At 43.6% G+C, this 19443-nt stretch overlaps 1 protein-coding gene across 1 annotated transcript in view; it reads left to right on the forward strand.

Moving 5' to 3' along the window:
- Window positions 1-19443, forward strand: part of suclg1 (succinate-CoA ligase GDP/ADP-forming subunit alph) — a 140545-nt gene that overhangs the window by 109036 nt on the left and 12066 nt on the right. The window contains exon 8 of the mRNA XM_068028779.1: window positions 6058-6246. Within this exon, the coding sequence (XP_067884880.1) occupies window positions 6058-6246 (189 nt within the window). The remainder of the gene's footprint in view (window positions 1-6057; window positions 6247-19443) is intronic.

Genomic DNA, 19443 nt, shown 5'->3' on the forward strand with positions numbered 1-19443 from the left:
AGACGTCTGCAAACGCGACATGAAATCGTGTGACATTGATCACAAGTCGTGGGAGTCAGTTGCCAGCATTCGCCAGAGCTGGCGGGCAGCCATAAAGACAGGGCTAAATTGTGGCGAGTCGAAGAGACTTAGTAGTTGGCAGGAAAAAAGACAGAGGCGCAAGGGGAGAGCCAACTGTGCAACAGCCCCAACAAACAAATTTCTCTGCAGCACCTGTGGAAGAGCCTGTCACTCCAGAATTGGCCTTTATAGCCACTCCAGGCGCTGCTTCACAAAGCACTGACCACCTCCAGGCGCGTATCCATTGTCTCTCGAGACAAGGAGGCCCAAAAGAAAAGAACATTCGAAATTTGAGGATGGAAGTATTTGCTCAATATCTGGCATTAAAAAAAGATCGGGCGGTCAGTTTGACTTGTTCTCATGAGCATCCATGTTGAGACTTCTCATCACAACAAGGAGCCTGATAAAATCAGGTATCATATTTGAAATATCAAGTAACTTATTTGAAATTGGAAAATAGGTTAAAAGCACATTGCAGTGTCTTAGATTTTGTTGGGCCAGTGTATTGTGCTGTAATGAGAAACACAGAGTTAAAAAATGTAGCAATTGCATTGCATTTATTTCAAGGATTTAAATGTATTTTTTTTAAAGTTTTAGAACCAAAAAGAAGTTAGGTTGTAAAAATCTAATGTACTATAAGCTAGTTGCTGATTTTAACTGGATCTAATCAAAGTGCGTTTCACATGTACAGTGCTAGCCGAATCCTATCTGACTATAGAAATCCCTCTATGTTACTAATGACCAAATTCGTCGCTGGGGTGAGGGGGCTGTCTTATGATGAGAGGCCGAGTAAATTGGGCCTATATTCTCTGGAGTTTATATGAATGAGAGGCGATCTCATTGAGACCTACAAGATTCTGAAAGGGCTTATTAGGGTCAATGTTGAGAGAGTGTTCCCACTGGTCAGGCAATCTAGAACAGGGGGACACAGGCTCTGGATAAGGGGCCAATCATTCAGGACTGAGATGAGGAGAAATTACTACACTCAAAGGGTTGTGCATCTTTGGAATTCTCTACCCCAGACGGCTTTGGATGCTCCATCATTGAATACATTTAGATAGATAGATTATTGGTCTTGCAGGGAATTAAGGGCTATGAGGAGCAGGCAGGAAAGTGGAATTGAAGCCCAAGATCAGTCATGATCGTATTGAATGGCGGAGCAGGCTCGATGGGCCATATGGTCTACTTCTGCTCCTATTACTTGTGTTCTTATGTACTCAAGATCCCCAATTGATAACATTGCATTCTAAGTCTTGTGGGTGGGACTTCAAATCCTACCATAGCAGTTTGAGAATTTCAATTCTGGAAGTAAAAAGCTGGCATCACCAAAAGTTACCACGATGCTGTCAGATTGTCTTAAAACCTCAGCTGATTTACAAATGTCCTTTGGCTGTGCATACCTGGCCTGGGCTGATATGTGGCCAGGCCCACACCAACATGGTTGGCTCTTAACTGCCCTCTGAAGTGGCCTAACAAGCTACTCAGTTGTATCAAGCTGTTACAATGCAGCAGTTCAAGCGGTTCACCACTTCCTCATGGCAATTAGGGGTGGGTAATAAATGCTGGTCGTTCTGATGATGCCCACATGAATTTGGGGAAAAAAAACAAGCTGACTTAGTCCATGTCTCTACCCATTTCTAACTGCATCATAGCCTTGGTTTGTCCTCCAGCCTACATTGGCTGAATCTATAGTATCCTAATTCTTAAAATGACTGAATTATTGAGAAATCTTTAAACAATTTTTGTGAGTTAGATCAACCAACAACTGCAAATCCCTTTAAACTGTTGATTTTATCCTTAATCAAACTAGAAGTTCCAAGAACTTTTAAATTGTAAATTTATTTTTCAAATATTTATCCATATCCCTTTTAAAGGCTATGGACTCTGATTTCACCACTGTTTTGAGTATTTATTTTTTATTTATTTATTTAGAGATACAGCACTGAAACAGGCCCTTTGGCCCACTGAGTCTGTGCCGACCATCAACCACCCATTTATACTAATCCTACACTAATCCCATATTCCTACCACATCCCCACCTCCCTATATTCCCCTACCACCTACCTATACTAGGGGCAATTTATAATGGCCAATTTACCTATCAACCTGCAAGTCTTTGGCTGTGGGAGGAAACCGAAGCACCCGGCGAAAACCCACGCGGTCACAGGGAGAACTTGCAAACTCCGCACAGGCAATACCCAGAATTGAACCCGGGTCGCTGGAGCTGTGAGGCTGCGGTGCTAACCACTGCGCCACCCTTAGGTAGGATATTCCCATTTCCTAACCATCCGCTGTAGAGCAAAATTTCTTCCAATTTATTTCCTTGCTGTTTGGTGATGATCTTAAATTGATGCCCTCAGTTATTAAATCACTATACAGTGGAAATAAGTTAATCCCCCAATTTACCTTATCAAATCCCTTCATCAAGTCTCTATTACCTGCCTCTGTTCTGCTCAAGAGGGCTAATTTCAATAGTTTCTCTTTATAACTACAGCCTCTCATCCATGGTAGAATTTTAGTGCATTGGTTCTGCACACATGACTTGGATACCCTTCTTATAGAGCATCAAAAATGGTGCATGTGTTCCAAGTCTGGACACACCAGTTTATATATAAATTTATGTAGATCTAACATTACCTCTTTGCTTTTGTTCTCTGCCCCTATTTATAAAAACTAAGCTCCCACATTAAGTTTTCTCAACTTTCCCTGTCTTTTTTAAAAAAAACGTTTAAGAATCTATTCCCTCCATTGCTGCTGGTGTTGCCTCTTGTACCTTGGAACATTTTACCATATTAAAGGCGTTATATAAATGCAAATTGTTGTTACAGGGATACAGTTTCACTGGTTGCCCTTCATTCAGTACCTTGTTCAAGTACCCATTATTCATGCATGAACATAGGCAGTAAATGTTGAGAGTTTGGCAATGGGGAAAGGAAGAGAGTCACAGCTCAGCCAGATTTCTGCCTTCACCCATTCACTTTCTGCAGGATTACTGTCAAAGACGGGAACATGGGCTAAACTTTAGTTCTAACCCAGAGTCAAATCTGTGCCACCACTCAACTGAGATTAGATAATCCAGCATAGCCTGGGGCCTCCATGATCTGTGTACCTCAGTGCTCACCATCTTAACCTAACTGAGCTAAAAACAAGAAATGCTGGAAATACTCAGCAGGTCTGGCAGCATCTGTGGAGAGAGAAGCAGAGTTAACGTTTCAGGTCAGTGACCCTTCATCAGACCTGAAAGGTTAAGTCTGTTTTTCTCTCCACAGATACTGCCAGACCTGCTGAGTATTTCCAGCATTTCTTGTTTTTATTTCAGATTTCTAGCATCTGCAGCATTTTGCTTTTAACCTAACTGAGCTATTTGGTAAGCTGAGTTCACTGCTCTTTCTGTAATAATCAGATATAAGTCCTATATTTGTGGTGTGATTTTGGAAAAAGCTTATTTCATGCAAATTTTCTTGAGATATTTCCTATTCTGGATAGGGAGAAAAGATCTGCTATTTCAAATTGAATTTTAGTTGGCCTTTTTTCATTCTCACATCCAAACTGTGGTCTAGCAAGGACATTACTGATGCTTGTGTCTCTGTATTTTTCTTCTTGAAGAATTCCTTGCACAGAAGTGGTGTGCAGTGGATGGCGAGGGTTCGATGCTGATTACACTAAAAATCTTTGTTGGCACAAGGGCCAGATGGTAGCTCTGACTGTAACATTAATCTCAGTTACTGATGTTTCTGTAGATTTGAACATAGTCCAAAGGAACACTATGTTGATTTCCTTTGCTGTCTTGACAGCTGCTGAATGGCACAAGAAGATTGGTTTAAGGCATTGTCAACACAGCATGTTAGGGATGTTCAAAAAGAGGTTCAGATTTGACAGATGCTCATTGGGGAGCTTGATTCCTGATAGTTTTGTTAAAATTTCCTAATGAAATTCCTAAATAAATTTAAAAAAAAAATTTTCTTTGTGCTTGGAATTACCAAGTTTTGTAATGGCATGTGTGTTTTCTTTGTATTTGAAAGTCTTAAGCTAGCACCAATAGTCTGGACAGCTCCATAACCTGTACCTAGTGGCCAGAGGACATTGAAATATAGCTAAGTTACATCAAAGGCACTTGTGACTGAGGTTTCCTTCTCCTGCTAGACTCTGCATCTATTTGGAGTAATTTCACCGATTCAGACAAGACCAGTATCTTCTTGTCTGGTAGAAGATTTAACGAGCGAGTGCCAGTATATGGTAGTAAATACTGGAAATGGTTACATCATAATGAGTATAAATGAACAATATTCTAATTGTACATTAATGGGCAATAAGTCAACAATGTCTTGTGTGCTTTTCCTTTGCATCTAACCTACTTTTGTTGAACACTTGATAACCATCTCTGACACTGTATAATGAAGAAACTCTATGAGTATAGCTCTGTTATGTTAATACTAAAATTGGCTATACTTCATATTGATACCGTTTCACTTGCAAATTCGTCATCCTTTTGTTAAGAGGCGGGGGAAAACACAAACATGCTTAACTCTTTTAAGGAACAACAGTTTATTTTTAGTTTTTAGAGATACAGCACTGAAACAGGCCCTTCGGCCCACCGAGTCTGTGCCGACCATCAACCACCCATTTATACTAATCCTACACTAATTCCATATTCCTACCACATCCCCACCTGTCCCTATATTTCCCTACCACCTACCTATACTAGGGGCAATTGCTAATGGCCAATTTACCTATCAACCTGCAAGTCTTTGGCGTGTGGGAGGAAACCGGAGCACCCGGAGGAAACCCACGCAGACACAGGGAGAACTCCACACAGGCAGTACCCGGAATTGAACCCGGGTCGCTGGAGCTGTGAGGCTGCGGTGCTAACCACTGTGCCGCCTGTGCATCTGATTACAAGTGATAACTTCTAACCTGGCCTTCCTCGTTCCTTCTCAAAAGGTGGAATTGTAAGATAGCAAGAATCTCCTTGTTCAATGTGATTGCTCATTACTTTTAAACTTGCAATATTGGACAGATTAAGAGCTCCCACACCAGCAGCTGCATAATTCTGGCTTTCATGCCATCAATCTCCCTTGCCCTGTTGCTGCAGTGCACTATTCCCCCTCTCCCCATTGGAAGCTGAGTTTCCCTCCCCTACCTTTGTTCCACTGCCAAGATTGTTTTGTTCACCATTTCAATATTACCTGCTTTTCCTTCCTCCTTCTTTGGCTGGCAAATTCCAGACCATGCCACCATACCCAAGGGCTCAGCTTCTCAAAAAAGTTGGACTGTCTCCCTGTGGCCAAACCTTCACAAGTTGCAAATCATTCAAAACACTGCAGCCACTGTCCACACCTCTTCACTGTTTCCCCTTCTTTTCAAAGCTCCCATACCTCCTGGTGGCCAACACAAAATTCTCATGCATTCTCTCTCATTCAGCCTTGGCACACCCTACCTCAATGATCATTTCATGATTCATGTGTTGAAAGCATTGGCTGCTCCACTAACACTGGGTTACTTCTCATTCCCTATGCTTCACTACCATTAGAAGTGTTAATGTTTCAGGTTGATGACCTTTCACCAGCGGCTCTGATGAAAAGTCGTCGACCTGAAATGTTAACTCTGTTGCTCTTTCCATAGGTGCTGCCAGGCGTGCTGAGCATTTCCAGCATTTTCTGTTTTTATATTTGATACTACCGAATGTCTTGCTAGACCAATTTTGAGGGTGGTAAAGAGTCAGCCACACTGGTGTGGGACTTGAGTTGGGTATAGGCCAGACCGGGTAAGGACAGCAGGTTTTTTTCCCTGAAAGACATTAATGAACCAGCTGGGTTTTTTGCGCCAATCCTACAGCTTCATGGTCACTTTTTTTTTAAAACTGATTCCAGCTTTAAATTTCCAGCTGTTTTTAAATCTTAACCCATGGTGGGAGCTGAACTCATTCACTGGACCACTCGTCTGGTAAAACAATTTGCCAGTGTTTAATGATTGATGTGTTACTTACTGGTTTTACAGGGGCCCAATGCTAAGCCAGTGGTGTCATTCATTGCTGGTCTTACTGCACCACCAGGCCGGAGAATGGGGCACGCTGGTGCAATCATCGCTGGAGGTAAAGGTGGAGCCAAGGAAAAGATTGCTGCTCTTCAGCATGCTGGTGTGGTCGTCAGCATGTCCCCTGCCAAGCTGGGTAGCACCATACAGAAGGTAAATATTAGTTTCAATTCTAGAGTGTACAGAGAGTGTAAAACTTGAACACAAGGTGTGTTTTATCATCTCTCAGATCCTCCATATGAAGTCGAGTCATAGTGTGAACATCTCCCTCTTCTCCATCTCATCCAAAATACTTCTGCCTTTGTCTGATCGATCTAATACTATCTCATGCATTGTCCTAAATGAAATGAATTTAATTGGTCTTCATCCAGTCCTCAGCACTAACTTTCCTTTCTAAAAGCCATGATGTTCTGCCCTATTCATTTCAATTTTGTAGAATCTTGCAGCACAGAAGGGGGTCATTCAGCCCGTTGCACCTGTGCTGGCTCTTTGAAAAAGCTGTCCAATTTCATGAGTTAAAAAGAAGTGTTACCCTGAGGGAATGGAGGGTGCAAGTCTGGTTTCCACAGGAGGCAGCATGGTTTTGTGAAGGGGAGGTCGTGTCTTACTAACTTGGTTGAGTTTTTTGAGGAAGTGACGGAGACGATTGATGAAGGAAGGGCAGTGGATGTTGTCTATATGGACTTCAGTAAAGCCTTTGACAAGGTCCCTCACGGCAGACTGGTACAAAAGGTGAAGTCACACGGGATCAGAGGTGAGCTGGCAAGATGGATACAGAACTAGCTCGATCATAGAAGACAGAGGATAGCAGTGGAAGGGTGCTTTTCTGAACGGAGGGCTGTGACTAGTGGTGTTTCGCAGGGATCAGTGCTGGGACCTTTGCTGTTTGTATTATATATAAATAATTTGGAGGAAAATGTAGCTGGTCTGATTAGTAAGTTTGCGGACAACACAAAGGTTGGTGCAGTTGCGGATAATGATGAGGATTGTCAGAGGATACAGCAGGATATAGAGCGGTTGAAGACTTGGGTGGAGAAATGGCAGATGGAGTTTAATCCAGACAAATGTGAGGTAATGCATTTTGGAAGATCTAATACAGGTGGGAAGTATACAGTAAATGGCAGAACCCTTAGGAGTATTGACAGGCAGAGAGATCTGGGTGTACAGGTCGACAGGTCACCGAAAGTGTCAACGCAGGTGGATAAGGTAGTCAAGAAGGCATTTGGCATGCTTGCTTTCTTAGGTCGGGGCCAAGAGTATAAAAATTGGCAAGTCATGCTGCAGCTGTACAGAACCTTAGTTAGGCCACACTTCGAATATTGCTTGCAATTCTGGTCGCCACACTACCAGAAGAACGTGGAGGCTTTGGAGAGGGTACAGAAGAGGTTTACCAGGATGTTGCCTGGTCTGGAGGGCATTAGCTATGAGGAGAGGTTGGATAAACTCGGATTGTTTTCACTGGAACGACGGAGGTGGAGGGGTGACGTGATAGAGGTTTACAAAGTTATGAGTGGCATGGACAGAGTGGATAGTCAGAAGCTTTTTCCCAGGGTGGAAGAGTCAGTTACTAGGGGACATAGGTTTAAAATGCGAGAGGCAAAGTTTAGAGGGGATGTGCGAGGCAAGTTCTTTACACAGAGGGTGGTGAGTGCATGGAACTTGTTGCTGGGGGAGGTGGTGGAAGCAGGTATGATAGCGACGTTTAAGAGGCATCTTGACAGATACATGAATAGGCTGGGAATAGAGGGATGCGGTCCCCAGAAGTGCAGAAGGTTTTAGTTTAGGCAGGCATCAAGATCAGCGCAGGCTTGGAGGGCCGAATGGCCTGTTCCTGTGCTGTACTGTTCTTTGTTCTTTGAAATCTACTGGCATGTTCAAATTAACAGGCAGCCTCATGGATACCTGTTGTTCAGCCTTTTTGTTGAAAAACACCAATTCAATCAATGTATTTATACAAGCCACAAGAAATAGGAGCAGGAGTCGGCCATTCAACTCTTGGAGCCTGCTCCACCGTTCAATGAGATCATGGCTGATCATCTACTACAACACCATTTTCCTGCACTATCCCCATATCCCTTGACAAGAAAGTCGGTTTCTGGCCTGCGACCATTGAGCTGACCAGGCCTTGATCTGTTTCCTGCCACCTTGAGTGGAGCCAAAATGTAAGCCTCTCTTCAATGTGCAACAGAAGAGATGCAGAATTCTCAGTCCTTCTTTAGCCATTTTTTTTAAAAAAAGCACAGTGGAGCCAACGTAGAAGTATTGAAAATAGCACCACAGCTTCTGCTACTGTCCGCATTCTAGTTTTAATTTATCTCTTGAAAATGCAATAAATATTTTTTAAAAAGCTCAATTTTTTACACTTTTTTGACTCATAGGTCTGACTCTCCTCAGCTTAATGTCTGCCTGTTCTCATCTTACTGCTTTGTTTTCCTCATCCAGCTGTTGCCCATCTTATCTTGCTGTAACATGCCTTTTGCACAGTATGGGCACCCTCTCTGTTGTTTCACTCTTGTCAGCGTGTTTCTTGTTCTTTCAGGCATGACTGTGCTCCATGTGTCGCTTTGCACTGCAGGGCTGCTGTTGCTCTCTCTGTGGCGGCACTCTACAAAACAGCTTGGCACACCGTGCCCTGTGATCCTTGCAGTTGGGCAGCTTGACACATTACCCTGCTGACATGCTGCTTTCCCTGCTGCACTGATCCAACACGTGCTTATTAATAGGTCCCTGAGATTATTCAAATGAAGACTGATGCTGTTCTAGCAAAGAATAATACAGCTGCTAACTTTTGTTCAAAACAAAAACTTGGCATGTAAGTGTTGCGCTTTTGCTGCTACATTGTTTCTGTCTTAATCATTACGAGGAATGCCATTTCAGGGGAAGAGAAATGGATACTCGCTATTATGCTGAGACTTTACCGCCATTTCAAACTGCATGTCTTTTCAGTTTGTAAAGCTGTTTTTTTTTTACTGTTGCATCTCTGTTCGGAGATCCAAGACGGAACACTGGTGGGGAGGGGGGAAGGAGTGACGTTTTCAGGGCTGGGAGTTCGGGGGGTGGTGGTGGTTAGTGGGGAAAACTCTTGTAATTGGTTGAGGGTCAAAGAACAAACAAAGAACAGTACAGCACAGGAACAGGCCATTCGGCCCTCCAAGCCTGCGCTGATCTTGATGCCTGTCTAAACTAAAACCTTCTGCATTTCCGGGGACCATATCCCTCTATTCCCATCCTATTCATGTATTTGTCAAGATGCCTCTTAAACGTCGCTATCGTACCTGCTTCCACCACCTCCCCTGGCAGCAAGTTCCAGGCACTCACCACCCTCTGTGTAAAGAACTTGCCTCGCACATCCCCACTAAACTTTTCCCCTCGCGCCTTAAACCTGTGTCCCCGAGTAACTGACTCTTCCACCCTGAGAAAAAGCTTCTGACTATCCACTCTGTCCATGCCACTCATAACTTTGTAAACCTCTATCAAGTCGCCCCTCCACCTCCGTCGTTCCAGTGAAAACAATCTGAGTTTATCCAACCTCTCCTCATAGCTAATGCCCTCCAGACCAGGCAACATCCTGGTAAACCTCTTCTGTACCCTCTCCAAAGCCTCCACGTCCTTCTGGTAGTGTGGCGATCAGAATTGCACACAATATTGTAAGTGCGGCCTAACTAAGATTCTGTACAGCTGCAGCATAACTTGCCAATTTTTATACTCTGTGCCCCGACCGATGAAGGCAAGCATGCCGTATGCCTTCTTGACTACCTTATCCACCTGCGTTGCCACTTTCAGTCAAAGTTAATAAAGTTTGGGGTGGAAAGTTCAGGATTGGAATAAAAAATTTTTGGGGGGGTGGATGAGGGTAAATTATAGATTGATTAGTCATTGCGGGGGCAGCAGGTGAGAGAAGGGATTCAAACTGCTATTAAAGTTTAAATTTTGTTCTTTGCAGACAGGGAGCTTTAAAAATTTAAATGGCCCTGGAGGGTGTATTACCTTTTCAAAATGGCGCCTGTGCAGGGACGCTGTACGCCTTTGCCATGGACGGAGCACTCGTCTTCTCTACGTCATGGGGGGCAGGCGTTCTGCCCCCTCCATGTAAATGAGCCACCATGCTTAATATCGCGGCGGCTGGGTGGGGCAAATCCTACGCGTGCGCCTGGAGCTTTTGAAGCTCGCCGGCAAGCTGGAAAAATCCAGCCCAACATCTCTGTGTCCTTTCAGTGAACTGTCAACAACAAAATCCACCATCTCTGAAATCTTCAGCCTTCCAAAATCGAATCCATTTCCACCATTTAAATAAGAGTCCTCAAAAAATGTAACAAAAAAATGGAAGCACTTTCATAACATTACTGAGTTTCAATGCTATGTACTATAAATTGGAATTCAAGAAATGCATGGAGCCCTTGAGCATTTCAAATCTCTCGGTATTCTTGGAATAAGTCAATTTAGCTGGAAAAGAGGAAGTTTTAAAAAAAAATTGTCTGTTTGGTTCCCGAAATGTTTGTTCAGTTTAGTTTCAGCAATACAGCACTGAAACAGGCCCTTCGGCCCACCGAGTTTGTGCCGACCATCAACCACCCATTTATACTAATCCTACACTAATCCCATATTCCTACCACATCCCCACCTGTCTCTATATTTACCTACCACCTACCTATACTAGGGACAATTTATAATGGCCAATTTACCTACCAACCTGCAAGTCTTTTGGCTGTGGGAGTAAACCGGAGCACCCGGAGAAAACCCACGCAGACACAGGGAGAACTTGCAAACTCCACACAGGCAGTACCCAGAATTGAACCCGGGTCGCTGGAGCTGTGAGGCTGCGGTGCTAACCACTGTGCCACAGTGCCACACTGTTGCTGCAGCCCTTGTCGCACTTTTGAGTTCTTGGGTCGCAAGGCTGGCAGGTTTGGAAAATGGAAAGGCCACAGGAACATAAGAAATAGGAGCAGAAGTAGACCATATGGCCCATCAAGCCTGCTCCGCCATTCAATACGATTATGGCTGATCTTGGGCTGCAATTCCACTATCCTGCCCGCTCCCCATATCCCTTGGTTCCCTGCGAGACCAATTATCTATCTATCTAAATGTATTCAATGATGGAGCTAGGGTAGAGAATTCCAAAGATTCACAACCCTTTGAGTGCAGTAATTTCTCCTCGCCTCAGTCCTGAATGATTGGCCTCTAATCCTGAGACTGTGTCCCTGTGTCCTGGTCACTGTTTATCCCTCAATCAATTATCTGGTCATTATCATTTTAGTGTTTGTGGCAGCTAGCTGTGTGCTAATTGGCTGTTGCATTTCCTACATTACAATAGTGACTCCAAGAGTACTTGATTGGCTGTAAAGCACTTTGAGACGTCCACTTGTCATGAATGGCATTATAGAAATGCAAGTCATTTTTTTTTGATAACATGGAAGTCAGTTCACCGCATAATACTGAGAACCGCCACAAAATTCTTTTACATAAATTAGATAGTATTTCTTTTGGGCCTCCTTATCTCGAGAGACAATGGATACGCGCCTGGAGGTGGTCAGTGGTTTGTGAAGCAGCGCCTGGAGTGGCTATAAAGGCCAATTCTGGAGTGACAGGCTCTTCCACAGGTGCTGCAGAGAAATTTGTTTGTTGGGGCTGTTGCACAGTTGGCTCTCCCCTTTCGCCTCTGTCTTTTTTCCTGCCAACTACTAAGTCTCTTCGACTCGCCACAATTTAGTCCTGTCTTTATGGCTGCCCGCCAGCTCTGGCGAATGTTGGCAACTGACTCCCACGACTTGTGATCAATGTCACACGATTTCATGTCGCGTTTGCAGACGTCTTTATAACGGAGACATGGACGGCCGGTGGGTCTGATACCAGTGGCGAGCTCGCTGTACAATGTGTCTTTGGGGATCCTGCCATCTTCCATGCGGCTCACATGGCCAAGTATTTGCCATTTGCCATCAGTAAATTCTTGGTGCAGCTCGAGAATTGAGATGTCACATTTCTTGATGTTAGTACTTTAGCTTTGTGAGGGAAATGGATTCCTTTTTAACAATTTCTTGTGTAATATTAGTGTTAATTTAAAAATGAAACAACAGCCCAAAGTGTCTTATTGATAAAAAGGTATCAATCTGCTCCATATGGTCAAAATTGTGGTTATGGTGCTCTCGAGCACATTAGATCCCCGTATCCCTGTTTCATTATTTGAGTTAATTTTCCTTGATTATGTTTTTCCCTCCGTTCTTTGTTGCCATCTCATCCTGAACACCCCGAAGGTATTATGGTTCCACAGGTGACGACCTCTTTCATAAGAACCTAAGAACTAGGAGCAGGAGTAGGCAATTCAGCCCCTTGAGCCTGCTCCGCCATTCAATACAATCATGGCTGATCTCATCTCGGCCTCAACTCCACTTTCCTGCCTGTTCTCCATAACCTTTCAACCCTTTACTAATTAAAAATCTGTCTATCTCCTCCTTAAATTTACTCAATGTCCAGGCATCCACTGCACTGTGGGGTAGTGAATTCCACAGACTCACGACCCTTTGAGAGAAGTAATTTCTCTTCATCTCTTTTAAATCTGCTACCGCTTAACCTAAAACTATGACCTGTTGTCTAGATTGCCCCACAAGAGGAAACATCCTCTCTACGTCTACTTTGTCAATCCCCTTAATCCATCTTGTATACCTCAATTAGATCTCCTCTCATTCTTCTAAACTCCAGAAAGTAAAGGCCTAAACTGCTCAATCTCTCCTCATAAGACAAACCCCTTATCTCTGCAATCAATCTAGTGAACCTCCTCTGAGCTGCCTCCAATGCAATGAACATCCATCCTCAAGTAAGACCAAAACTGCACACAATACTGCAGGTATGGTCTCTCCAATGCCTTGTACAGTTGCAGCAACACATCCTACTTTTATACTCTATTCCTTTAGCAATAAATGCTAAAATTCCATTTGCCTTCCTTATTATCTGCTATATCTGCAATTCATGCACGAGGCCACCCAGATCCCTCTGCACCGAAGCACTCTGAAGTTTCTCTCCATTTAGATAATTTGCCTTTCTATTCTTCCGACCAAAATGGATAACCTCACACTTATCCATGTGAAACTCCATCTGCCAAATTTTGGTCCATTCACCTAACCTATCCATATCCATTTGTAAATTTCTTATTTCTTTATTGCAACTTACTATCCCACCTATTTTAATGTCATCTGCAAATTTGGCGATAGTAACTTCTATCCCCGCATCCAAGTCATTAATATAGATTGTAAACAGTTGGGGCCCGAGGACTGAACCCTGTGGCACCCCACTAGTTACATCTTGCCAACCAGAAAAGCACCCATTTATCCTGACTCTCTGTTTTCTGTTGGTTAGCCAATCCTCTATCCAAGCTAATAAATTGCCCCTAACCCCATGTGATCTTACCTTGTGTGGCACTTTATCAAGTGCCTTCTGGAAGTCCAGATATACTTAATCTACAGGATCCCCATTATCCACTTTACTTGTTACATCTTCAAAGAACTCTAGCAAATTAGTCAAACACGATTTACCCTTCATAAAACCATGCTGACTCTGATGGATTGCGTTTTGAGTTTCTAAATGTCCTGTTATTACTTCCTTAATAATGGATTCGAACAATTTCCCAACAACAGATGTTAAACTAACGGGTCTGTAGTTTCCTACTTTCTGCCTCCCTCCTTTTTTGAATAAGGGCGTTATATTAGCATTTTTCCAATCCACTGGAACCTTTTCCGCCTCCAGGGAATTTTGGAATATTATAACCAATGGATCCACTATCTCCGCTGCCACTTCCTTTAAGACCCTAGGATGTAGGCCATCAGGCCCTGGGGACTTGTCTACCTTCAATCCCAATAGTTTGCTCAGTACTTTTTCCCTAGTGATGATTGTTCTAAGTTCCTGCCTTCCTATAACCTATGCATTACTTGTTACTATTGGGATTGTACTAGTGTCCTCCACCATGAAAACTGAGGCAAAATACTGATTTAGTGTCTCTGCCATTTCTGTGTTCCCCACCATTAACTCCACAGTCTGCCAACTCATCCAAAATGACCATTCTTCAATGTGAGCTGTCATGGTCAGCGTTGGTAGGCTTGTTCAGTGCTGTTCACCTGACAGCCACACTTATCTGTTTTCAATGGATGGTGGCTGATTTTTAACCCAATCCCAGGCCAGTTATAACACCATACCTGCCGCCCTGGCCAAGATTAGCTCACTCGGCTTGGAATTATGACTCTTTTCCTTGGAGAAGAGAATGCTGAGAGGAGATTTGACAGAGTTATTAAAAACTCATGAGGGGTCTGGACAGAGTGGATAGGGAAAAACTGTTCCCAGTCATGAAAGTATTGAGAAAGAGAGGGTGCAGATTTAAAGTGAATGGTAAAAGAAGCAAAAGCGAAATGAGGAAAAACTTCTTCACGCAGCGAGTGGTTAGGATCTGGAATGCACTGCCTGAGAGTGCGCTGGAGGCAGATTCAATCGAGCCGTCCAAAAGGGAATTTGACTGTTATCTGAAAAGGAAGAATGTGCAGGGTTACGGGGAGAATATAGGAACATGGGAGCAGGATCAGGCTATTCAGCCCATTGAGCCTGCACCGCCATTCCATACGATCATGGCTGATCATCCACTTCAATGCCTTTTTCCTACACTATCCCCATATCCCTTTATATCATTGGTATTTATAACTCTTTCAATCTCTGCTTTAAACATACTCAATGACCGAGCTTCCACAGCCCTCTGGGCTAGAGAATTCCAAAGATTCACAACCCTCTGAATAAAGAAATCTATCTCATCTAGGTCCTAACTGGTTTCCCCCTTATTTCGAAATTGTGTTCCCTGGTCCTAGACTGCCCAACCAGGGCAAACATCTTACCTGCATCTACCCTGTCTATCCATTTAAATGTTTTGTAGGTTTCAGTGCGATCACCCCTCTCTCCGAAACTCTAGAGAACACAGGCCCAGTTTCCCCAATCTCTCTTCATAGGACAGTCTCGCCTTCCCGAGAACAAGTCTGGTGAACCTTCGCTGCACTCCCTCTATGGCAATAATATCCTTCCTAAGGTAAGGGGACCAAAACTGCACACAGTACTCCAGGTGCGGTCTATACAATTGAAGCATGACGTCACTACTCTTGTACTCCAATCCTTTTGCAATAAAGGCTAACATACCATTAGCCCTCCTAATTGCTTGTTTAACCTGCATGTTAGCCTTCAGTGATTATTGACGAGGACACCCAGGTCCCTTTGTACATCTACACTTTCTAACTCTTACCATTTAAGAAATACTCTGCACATCTGCTCCTCCTACCAAAGTGAATAACCTCAATTTTCCACATTCTAATCCATCTGCCATGTTCTTGCCCACTCACTAAGTCTGTCCAAATCCCCTTGAAACCACTTTTCATCTTCCTCACAACACACATCCACCTAGTTTTGTATCGTCCGTGAACTTGGAAATATTACATTTGGTCCCCGCATCCAAATCATTGATATATATTGTGGACAGCTGGAGCCCAAGTACTGATCCTTGCTGTCATTGAATCATAGAGTTATACAGCACAGAATCAGGCCCATCGTGTCCGTGCTGGCCATCAAACGGCTATCTATTCTAATCCCATTTTTCCAGCACTTGGCCCATAGCCTTGTATGCTATGGCATTTCAAGTGCTCATCTAAATACTTCTCTACCCCATTAGTCACAGCCTGCCAAAGTGAGAATGACCCATTTATTCCTACTCTCTGTTTTCTGCCTGTTAAGCAATTCTTAATCCATGCCAGTATATTACCTCCTATTCCATTTACTTTAATTTTGCTAACCAACCTCCTGTGGGGGACTTTATCAAAAGCCTTCTGAAAATCCAAGTATACTACATCCAATGACTCCCCTTTATCAATCCTGTTAATAACATCCTTATTAAAACTCTGACAGGTTCGTCGAACATGATTTCCCAATCATAAATCCATGTTGACTATACCCAATCAAATCATTATTATCCAAGTGTCCATTTATCACATCCTTGGAATAGATTCTAGCATTTTCCCAATTACTGATGTAAGGCTAACAGGTCTACAGTTCCCTGTTGTCTGTCTCCCTCCCTTCTTAAACAGTGGGGTCACATTTGCTACCTTCCAATCTGCAGGAACCATTCCAGAATCTATGGACTTTTGGAAGATGATCACCAATGCATCCACTATCTCCATAGCTACCTCTTTCAACACTCTGCAATGTAGAATATCAGGTCCCAGGGACTTAGCTACCTTTAGCCCCATTAATTTCTCCAATACAATCATCTTACTAATACTAATTTCCTTCAATTCCTCATTCTCCCTATTCCCTTGGATCTCTAATTCTGGGAGATTTCTTGTATCTTCCTCAGTGAAAACAGACACAAAGTAATCATTTAGCTTCTCTGCCATTTCTGTATTCTCCATTATAAATACTCTGCCTTTAATGGACTCACATTTGTTTTAGCCAAACATTTCCTGTTGGTTGGGGGGGGGGGGAATGGCATTAGGTGAATTGCTCATTCGGAGAGCTGGTGCAGACACAATAGGCCAAATCCGTCTCCGCTGTGACAATTCTGTGATCTTTTTGTGTTGAGTGGCTCAGGAACAGGGATTTTTATAAAAGCAGAATATTGCTGTTGCTGGAAATCTGAAATAAAACCAAGTACTGGAAATACTCAGCAGGTCTGACAGCATCTGTGGAGAGAGAAATAGAGTTAACGTTTCAGGTCTGTGACCTTTCATCAGAACTGGGATTTTTATCCCAGCTGCCAAGAATGAGCTTTGACTTCCTCAGTCAGTATCAACTAATGAACCTGATTATAGGTACTAGCGGTCCCTTGCTATGTAATATACAAGCTATCTGAGAATATGTCAGAACTAATAAACACAACCCCCAAAATATTGGTTAGAATTGCTTAATAAAATTGGGCTTTGACTTGTTCAGTCACTAAAGAAATGCGCCTAATAACAATGGTACTAGAATAAAAGCAAAATACTGCGGATGCTGGAAATCTGAAATAAAAACAAGAAATGCTGGAACCACTCAGCAGGTCTGGCAACATCTGTGAAAAGAGAAGCAGAGTTAACGTTTCGGGTCAGTGACCCTTCTTCGGAACTGACAAATATTAGAAAAGTCACAGGTTATAAGCAAGTGAGGTGAGGGTGGGGCAAGAGATAACAAAGGAGGTGTAGATTGGACCAGGCCACCACAATGGTACTAGAGTGTTACTGCTTGTGAATGCCACTGAGTGGCAGCAAAACACAGTTTATCTGAGTTTCATTGCTTTGAACAGCTATGATAAAGGCCAAATCTGTTTTGTAGACGCAAGGTTAAGGTAAGCATGGACCCTCCTGAAATTGCTGTGTGATTAATATTTGTTGTGCCCACAAATGACCAGGAAATCATGATAGCTAGCTACAGGTCTGAAAGCCATTGTCCTGTCCAGTTGTCTTTTCAGTCTTCTATTTCTCTGACTCCTTGTTAGCAACTTAATTATGTAGAATAGAGGTGTGTGAGTTTGTGTGTATGTGCCATCATTTGATAATACATTGACCTTTTTAATCTTGCACTGCGCTGCTCCATATTCCTGAAAGGAAAGGACTTGCATTTCTGTAGTTACGACCTCGGGAAGTCCCAAAGTGCTTTGCAGCCAGTGAAGTACTTTTGAAGTGTAGTCGTTATTGTAATGTAGGGAAATGCAGCAGCCAATTTGTCGACAGCAAGCTCCCACAAACAGTGAGAAATACATAATCTGTTTTTAATACAGGTAATCTGTTTTTAATGATGTTGGTTTAAGAATAAATGTTGGCCAGGACATGGGAGAACTTTCATCTTCTTTTGAATAGTGCCATAGGATCTTTTACATCCACCTGAGAGGATTGACTGGGCCTTGGTTTAACGTCTCATTTGGAAGACAGCACCTGCTAAAGCACATCACTCCCTCAGTACTGCACTGCAGTGTCAGCTTATGTTATGCGCTCGAATCTCTAAATGAGTTTCTATGTTCCTACGAGCCTATGAGTTTCTAAATCAGAGGCTGCTACCATTAGCTAAGGCTATTTTTTTATTTATGGGCTGTGGGCGTCACTGGCTAGACCAGCATTTATTGCCCATCCCTGATTGCCCTTGAGAAGGTGGTGGTGAGCTGCCTTCTTGAACCGCTGCAGTCCATTTGGGGTAGGTACACCCAGAGTGCTGTTAGGAAGGGAGTTCCAGGATTTTGACCCAGCGACAGTGAAGGAACGGGCGATATAGTTCTAAGTCAGGTGGTGTGTGACTTGGAGGGGAACTTGCAGGTGGTGGTGTTCCCATGCAGTTGCTGTCCTTGTCGTTTTAGTTGGTAGAGGTCATGGGTTTGGAAGGTGCTGTCTAAGGAGCCTTGGTGCGTTGCTGCAGTGCATCTTGTAGTTGGTACACACTGCTACCACTGTGCGTCGGTGGTGGAGAGAGTGAATGTTTGTAGATGAGGTGCCAATCAAGCGGGTTGCTTTGTCCTGGATGGTGTTGAGCTTCTTGGGTGTTGTTGGAGCTGCACCCATCCAGGCAAGTGGAGAGTATTCCATCACACTTGTGCCTTGTAGATGGTGGACAGGCTTTGGGAAGTCAGGAGGTGAGCTACTCGGCGCAGGATTCCTAGCCTCTGACCTGCTCTTGTAGCCACAGTATTTATATGGCTACTCCAGTTAAGTTTCTGGTCAGTGGTAGCCCCTAGGATGTTGATAGTTGGGGATTCAGTGATGGTAATGCCATTGAATGTCAAGGGGAGATGGTTAGATTCTCTGCTGTCGGAGATGGTCATTGCCTGGGACTTGAGTGGCGTGAATGTTACTTGCCACTTATCAGCCCAAGCCTGGATATTGTCCAAGTCTTGCTGCATTTCTACACAGACTGCTTCAGTATCTGAGGAGTCATGAGTGGTGCAGAACATTGTGCAGTCATCAGCGAACATCCCCACTTCTGACCTTATGTTTGAAGGAAGGTCATTGATGAAGCAGCTGAAGATGGTTGGGCCTAGGACACTACCCTGAGGAACTCCTGCAGTGATGCCCTAGAGCTGAGATGATTGACCTCCAACAACTACAACCATCTTCCTTTGCGTTAGGTATGACTCCAGCCAGCGGAGGGTTTTCTCCCTGATTCCCATTTACTCCAGTTTTGCTAGGGCTCCTTGATGCTATACTCCGTCAAATGCTGCCTTGATGTCAAGGGCAGTCACTCTTACCGCACCTTTTGAGTTCAGCTCTTTTGTCCATGTTTGAACCAAGGCTGTAATGAGGTCAGGAGCTGAGTGGCCCTGACGGAACCCAAACTGAGCGTCACTGAGCAGGTTATTGTTAATAAGTGCCGCTA

Source organism: Heterodontus francisci, chromosome 1 (genome assembly GCF_036365525.1).
Source record: "Heterodontus francisci isolate sHetFra1 chromosome 1, sHetFra1.hap1, whole genome shotgun sequence".
Taxonomy (NCBI): Eukaryota; Metazoa; Chordata; class Chondrichthyes; order Heterodontiformes; family Heterodontidae; genus Heterodontus; species Heterodontus francisci.